Raw genomic sequence first — 7,542 nt, 5'->3', positions numbered from 1 at the left:
TATTTGGAAATGCGAAGAAAGGGTAGTTTAGTGCGGTGCAAATTTTTGATACGCTCAGGGAAAGAAATTGGCACTAAACCAGGAAGTCATGAGAAGCAAAAGCGTATTGACATTGTTTTGAAGTTCCACAATACATTTAATTTTTTGAAAATTATCGCAGTATGATCATCGTAAGAGAGGAAAGTCATGTTACCCCTTAATTTAGGCAAGTCATTTATGTACATTAAGAACAGAACTGGGCCGATAATTGATGCTTGGGGTGCCCCCATTGTTACGTTTTTGAATGATGATAGATAATTCCTCATTTTTGCACACTGAGTTCTGCCAGACAGATAAGAAGAAATGATTTCATGAGGTTTTCTTCGAGTACCATGCTTAGTGCGTTTGCGTAGAAGGCTTATGTTAACAGTGTCAAATGCCTTTTTTGAAATATGAACACAACCCTAGCACATCTTCTTCTTTTCCAAAAGCCTTACTGATTGTTTCCTGGAGAAGAAGAATCGGCATGTAGGTACTTTTGTTCTTTTGAAATCCGAACTGATTTTGGTGAATCAGGTGGCTTTGGTTTGGATGAATGTTTTTGGTTGTCAGCACATAGTGCTCTCGGAAAAAAGCACTGTAAGCTCAGGTTGGTAGACTCACTTCATCACGGTAATGCCGGTGCTCGGTTCGAGCTGTTTAGGCGCCATGCGGCGATATGGTCTCCCTTCAAGGCCGCCCACCACCATCATCGCCGTCAGCGAGGCTGCAGCCAGCACGATGACGAAGCTCGCGGCGATCAGGAGCCGGTATCGTTTAACCGGCTCGGCTACAACCTGCGGCGGACACGGCGGATGAGGACAGCGGTTCGCCAAGACCGGCGGTGGACAATGGGACCACAGACGGCAAACACAGCGGACGGTAGACAGCGGTCGCCGAGACCGACAGACAGCGGAGGCGGTGGACCATGGGACCCACAGACGGCGGACACGGTGGACGGTGGACAGCGGCCGCCGAGGCCGACAGACAGCGGAGGTGGTGGACCATGGGACCCACAGACGGCGGACACGGTGGACGGTGGACAGCGGTCGCTGGGGCCGGCAGACAGCGGAGGCGGTGGACCATGGGGCCCACAGACGGCGGACATGGCAGAAGGAGGAGAGTTAACAGCGGAATGGGGGGGGGGGGGGTGCGGGGGGGGGGGGGTGGAGGGCAGTGGGCAAAACAAACAGCAGACGGCGCACACAGCAAAGTACAAGGCAGATGGCGGGTGGCAGCCAATGGAGGTGGATTTTAACGTAAGGCTTTGCACGGGGTCCGTGAAAATCCTACCAACTCTGTATTTATCATTCGTCTGTGCACTTGAAGAAAACAACACTTAAATGGTTGACGAGTGGCGGAATCGATCATTGAATTCCAATCAAAGTCCTGAATCTTATGCAGCAATGCAGGATTAAGCATTCAATGCAGCTGGCAAGACTGGGGATGTCCAATACCTTGTTGTCTCATCATGGAGACATCTACTTGCAGCCTTCCATGTGCAAGTAATGCAAACTTGATTTGAGTAATCGTATCGGACATTTCATTAGACTTTAAACTCGTTGGCGGAAGCCTCTTACATATACTAAGGGTAAGGCAATCAGCGGTGTCATTTCTGACCTATTACACAAAAAAACATTGCTTTTACCGAGTCAGCCAGGACCGGCTGTTGTGCTCCTATTAGCTATTGTATGAAGATGTTAACCTTTATAAGCACGCACATTTCCTTGCAACTTTTGATGAGAGATGTATACGATTTCCAGCAGGAAGAAACGCAATTATGTAAGGGCTCTACCATCTGTGTTACGCTTTGGCATGCAACCAATTCCATCCGGATGGTTTACCTATGGCATTACAATAGCATCCCAAACGTTTTCTCCATTCGATTAATAAAGAGCACGAACAGAAACCAGCTCCAACGCTCGACGGCCGAGTGTTGCAGCAACACGAGAGTTGCGACTTCTGAATGAGGAGAGACAACACGTGGGCGTAATTGCAGTTGTGTGGACGGAAACGCGTGCTCGTGGGCAAACCGTGGACCCATCCATCTTCGGGCGTTTGGCTAGCGCCGCCAGGGGGTAAAAAGTACTTCACCCCGCCCGAGCTCCACGATTAACTGCCCAACTCGGCAAGGCAAGGCTACCGAATAGTCAGTACCTGACCGGTGATCAATGTGATACACTCTGAAACTCAATTTGTTCGCTGTAAGTTCAGCAGATATCACATCATGAGCGGACAAAGCTGAGCAAAATGTTGTGTCTGCATACAGCAACTCGCAAATCCCTTCTTCTTTTGCTGCTTTGGTGCAGTTCGCCGCCTGGTATACCATCCGCCAGGAAGAGCCCATCACTTAATACGAGGCCACACCAGGTTACCAGCAGGAGCCATGCTTGATCAACAGATGTGTCGAGCTAAACGGATTTGTTGCGTCCATTTGTGGTACTCCAACCGGTGGCACTGACGCATGTTCCAGCTGATGACTTGTTATATCATGTGAGCTTGAAGTTACATGAGCCAAGTGAACCATGCACTTTATTCTACAGAATATTGGCACCCACTTGTGGCGCTAGCATTGGTAAAACTTTATTGCTCTTTGGGAAAACCTTTATCCCCCCAAGGATCATACCGTCGTCTTTAATATGAGAACAGATCAAAAATTGAAAAATAAAACTGCAAAAGTCTGATAGTTCCAAGCCAAGTATGCGATCGCCCCTCGTCGTTACAACAAACTTTGTACAGCTCCTCTATCGTCGTGGATCAAGCATATTATGCTGGCGCTTTACGCGACATCAACACCATCAGCACACATTCTGGATAGCACCACCAGCACACATTCTGGACATACCTAGCGGTTTGGTGCCGTAAGTGGGCATGCTTCGTGATTATTCTTTGTTCCAGTGCGATTCAGCTCCAAAAGAAGTGCCTGAAATGTATAAAGAAAGAAAGTCTCAGAAAGGGGCGGGGGAAAAACCAGCTTTGAATTCGGTTTTTCCAATGCGTCGCCACACGTTTAATGCTCAGCATCATTGGAAAGTTACGGTGCCGCGGCACTCACGCCCCCCTCCCCCCCTCCGCCTCCCTGTCCTTACGCTTATACTGCAGCTTGTACGTGGAAAATGTGCACATGACTGACACCAAAATATCACGGGCTGGTGTACAATACAATGCATTTGGTCACTCACGTATAAAGGATTATCGTGAAGAACATAGCGCCCTATTATAGGCTATGTTCTTCACAATAATCCGTATCCCTACACGCCGCCGAATACAGTTGTGCGCACCACATTTACGATCATCCGTGACGATAGCTGATTACATGAGCAAATAGTAAGTTACAGTGCACAGCATAGAAGGATTCACTTGCAATAACAGGCGGGCTCGTCGCAGGCATGCGACGATGAAAATGACTCAGATGTAAGTGGATTAAACATTTGACTATATATCTTTACCCACAGCGATTCCAATACTTAGGGTATGTCACGTTTCTGACCAAAACGACAGTCATACAACCCTATCCTGGAATTCCCGCTTTGTTTTGTTTGGGTTTGGGTTTGGATAAGAGCTTTTTCGGTTAGCAATGACCATTTCGGGACAATAGGATCAAGAAGAGGACAACGGTGGGAGAAGACTGCAGGCACCTGGTGGCCCATCCGTCGAGAATGAGCCCGCACAGAAACCCCTCTATGCAGTATGGAGTCCTCGGCGCTCGAGCGCGGTCCCCATCAGGGAACACTTTCCCATTCATGACTGTTGCATGTAGCTTACCCTAAACAATAGAGGCGTCGCGAGGATATAGGAAAAGCGAGGATGCGGAAAAAAGGGCTGAGTTTTTGTCTTCACCGAGACCTTAAGCACGCTCGCACGCCTCCCGCCGACCGTCGACACGGCACACTGACCTGACCTGCGCTGACCTGCGCTCGTCCGGGTGACGGTGTCCCCAGCGGCGCGGCGCCCGTGCATGGAGCAGGCCGCCGGCTCGGCGTCTCGGTGCGCCACTGCGGCGCTGTGCACATCGTGGCGCCATGCACCGCGCCTCTGCAGGTTGTCGACCCAGGCAACTGAGCCGCCGGCGGCCGCTCGGCTGCAGCCACTTCCCGCGCGAGGGCAGCCGGTCTCCGCTCGACTGCGGCCGGTCTCCGCGTGAGGGCAGCCTGTCTCCACGCGAGGGCAGCCGGTCTCCGTTCAATTGCGGCCAGTCTCCGCACGCGGGCAGCCGGTCTCCACGCGAGGGCAGTCGGCCTGCGCGCGAGGGCAGCCGGTCTCCGCGAGAGGGCAGCCGGCCTCCGCTCGACTGCGGCCGGTCTCCGCGTGAGGGCAGCCGGTCTCCGCGCGAGGGCAGCCGGCCTCCGCTCGACTGCGGCCGGTCTCCGCGTGAGGGCAGCCGGTCTCCACGCGAAGTCAGCCTGTCCCCGTGAACGATCATAAATCGTAGTTCATTATATGCATTGTCATATTAGCACACGCCCAGGCGGGGGTCAATTTCAAACCCCCGACGAAAGTTTTCCAAAATGATTTGTGAACGGCGAGGCGTAGCCGCGCCAAATTTCGAATAGCTGCAGACAATTGAGTGACGGCTCGTTTGGTGTAAAACATGATGATGTACCTTGTAATTTCGCTAACCTACGGCAGGTCCAAGGTTAGGTCATGGATTCAGCGGTTAATCTCTAAGGAATCATTCAATCTGATGCAACAATGGAGTGTTAGACGAAGCCGTTCATCTATGAGACACTCTTTTCGGTAGCACAACAACTGAATGAACCAATTCCATTGACCTAGGATCAGGTTTAAAAGTCTGTTCAAGGTCAAGACCAGCCTGTTTTATTACTCTATGCCTTGTTGCATAGGATAGTTTCTGGTGCTCATCTATGGACTTCTTCTATGGACTTCTTAAAGACTAGTATAGGTAACTGGCCTAAAGTGACCCAGGTCAACACTTTATTTTTAGAAACGCACTGCCCTAACGTAGTCTTTGACGCTTATTCAAATGCAAAACTCAAAGTGGTCTTATATGGTTTTGGTCAATATGACCTGCGGAAGGTCAAACAAGATCAATGACCCTAAATGAGCATCAATGACTTTTACTTAGAACATGTATCTAATATGTGGGGGCACTTCAAACATTAAGCTGGAGTTTGACCTTGTTTGACCTTTTTTGACCCGTAGATCATGTCTTAGGAGCCTCAAGTTTTGTCGCAAGTGAGCTCACATACAAGCCAACACAACCTGAGAATTTATTATCTCTAGCTCTCCTAGTTTATGAGATCTCAGCTGGTCAAATTGACCCCCACCCGAACGAAAGGTATCCAACCGGGCGCCCGGAGCGCGTGTTATGTAACCCAATTCGCAATTATTGACCCAGAATTTAATCACGTGAACACCACATGAAAAACAAGTGCACCAAAACAAGACAATAGCAATATGGAGTGTTCTGGTGCACCTATTCCAGCTCGGTTTTGAAGGGGACATGTCTTTTTATCATGTTTATTCGACTGTTAACTTAACCTTTCCGCTCATTGGTATGGCTCGGCAAAAGGATTTTATTGAAGCACAGCACAGCACGGACTTAAGGTTCGCCATAACATCAATGGCATGCCGTAGACTTCTATCAGATATGTTGCCATCTTCCAAGATGATGTGACGTCACTAAATCCACTTTGCACTTAGTTCCCTGTCACAGCTTTTGGACTATACTGAGCCGTTACTAGAAGCCGGGTCTCCGTGCTCCTTTCGCGCTGTGATCGCCCGCCGCATTGCTGCTGCCGGACTGCTGCTTCCTCCACCCTCTCCTTCCCTGATAAGCTCGAAAAGAGCCAGTGGGGGCGCCGATAGTACAGTGGCTAACGCATTTGCATTGGCCGTTACGCGTTTGGGAAACCAAAACGTACGGGGTTCGATTTCCCGCGGTGCCCACCCTTCCTGCCAAGGTGAAAGGCACGCGACGCTACAAAGCCTCAGTAACTGAGTGTGTCGTAAAGCCCTAACGATACACGGAGCCAGTGGCCACCGTGAGCGCACAGTGACTTTGAGGCGTCTGGGTTGGGCCGCGCGCCCATGCCCGCAGTTCCAGGCCCCTCTGCCCGCCAGACCTCGCGCCGAGACCTGCAGTTCCAGGCCCCTCTGCCCGCCAGACCTCGTGCCGAGACCCGCAGTTCCAGGCCCCTCTGCCCGCCAGATCTCGCGCCGAGACCCGCAGTTCCAGGCCCCTCTGCCCGCCAGACCTCGTGCCGAGGCACGCAGTTCCAGGCCCCTCTGCCCGCCAGACCTCGTGCCGAGACCCGCAGTTCCAGGCCCCTCTGCCCGCCAGACCTCGTGCCGAGACCCGCAGTTCCAGGCCCCTCTGCCCGCCAGACCTCGTGCCGAGGCACGCAGTTCCAGGCCCCTCTGCCCGCCAGACCTCGTGCCGAGACCCGCAGTTCCAGGCCCCTCTGCCCGCCAGACCTCGTGCCGAGACCCGCAGTTCCAGGCCCCTCTGCCCGCCAGACCTCGTGCCGAGGCCCGCAGTTCCAGGCCCCTCTGCCCGCCAGACCTCGTGCCGAGGCCCGCAGTTCCAGGCCCCTACGCCTGTCAGACCCGAGCCGAGACCCGCAGTTCCAGGCCCCTCCGCCCGCCAGACCCGAGCCGAGACCCGCAGTTCCAGGCCCCTCTGCCCGCCAGACCTCGTGCCGAGACCCGCAGTTCCAGGCCCCTACGCCTGTCAGACCTCGCGCCGAGACCCGCAGTTCCAGGCCCCTCCGCCCGCCAGACCCGCGCCGAGACCCGCAGTTCCAGGCCCCTACGCCTGTCAGACCCCGAGCCGAGGCCCGCAGTTCCACACTCTCCGCTTGCCAGGGCCCCGCACAGCGACGACGATCATCTCCGGAACACCACGGGGCAGGACAAGTGATGAGGCTTTGATGGTCAACTGCGCCATGCGATGGAGTGAATCAAGACTACGAGCCAAGTAAACTTGCGCTTAGTCCTCGTCAATGGCAGCGTGTCATGTATAGGTCATTCCACTGTCAACTGATTAAAAAACGTATACTTTCACAAATTCTTCCTTTTGATTTTGGAAAGCGCCGTGAACTTCTAGCCCGCATGAAGTATGAACACACGTTCATTTATGATGCCACTTACTCTGCAATTAGCACTACAGGTGTTCTAATGATCCATACTCGTTTACTTGTCCAACCGATTAAAATCCCCGGAAGTCGTGAAAACCTACTATAACTGAACAGTCATAGTACACCTTAATGCTCATGTATGTTCTCATATATATATATGGCGTATACTTCGTGCCGCTGATGTAAAACTTGACTTGACGAAATCAGATGCCAAGTTTTTAGCGTGAATTACATTTTCGTAAGTTGTTTTGTTAGCTAGTGAGCTCTCACTTTTTATCCAGTTTTTTATCCTACTTCATCCTATCCTCATCCGAGGTCTCTCAATGTTCATATTCCAGACCATATTGTAGTTGTAATGTAATCACAAATGATGTGAATGGACGATAGCTAGTCGGGATTTGATGCATTATGTGTGTTTTCATGT

At 51.8% G+C, this 7,542-nt stretch overlaps 1 protein-coding gene across 1 annotated transcript in view; it reads right to left on the bottom strand.

Moving 5' to 3' along the window:
- The window catches only part of LOC119099009 (proton-associated sugar transporter A), a 26,546-nt gene extending 23,655 nt beyond the window's left edge, over positions 1 to 2,891 (bottom strand). Inside the window, exon 1 of the mRNA XM_037222059.1 lies at positions 2,864 to 2,891. Within this exon, the coding sequence (XP_037077954.1) occupies positions 2,864 to 2,891 (28 nt within the window). The remainder of the gene's footprint in view (positions 1 to 2,863) is intronic.
- Between the last annotated feature and the right edge of the window lie 4,651 nt (positions 2,892 to 7,542).

This window comes from Pollicipes pollicipes, unplaced genomic scaffold (assembly GCF_011947565.3).
Source record: "Pollicipes pollicipes isolate AB1234 unplaced genomic scaffold, Ppol_2.1 Scaffold_4740;HRSCAF=5597_pilon_pilon_pilon, whole genome shotgun sequence".
Taxonomy (NCBI): Eukaryota; Metazoa; Arthropoda; class Thecostraca; order Pollicipedomorpha; family Pollicipedidae; genus Pollicipes; species Pollicipes pollicipes.
Note: the sequence above shows the minus strand (reverse complement) of the source record. Positions and strands in the feature narration are given on the sequence as shown.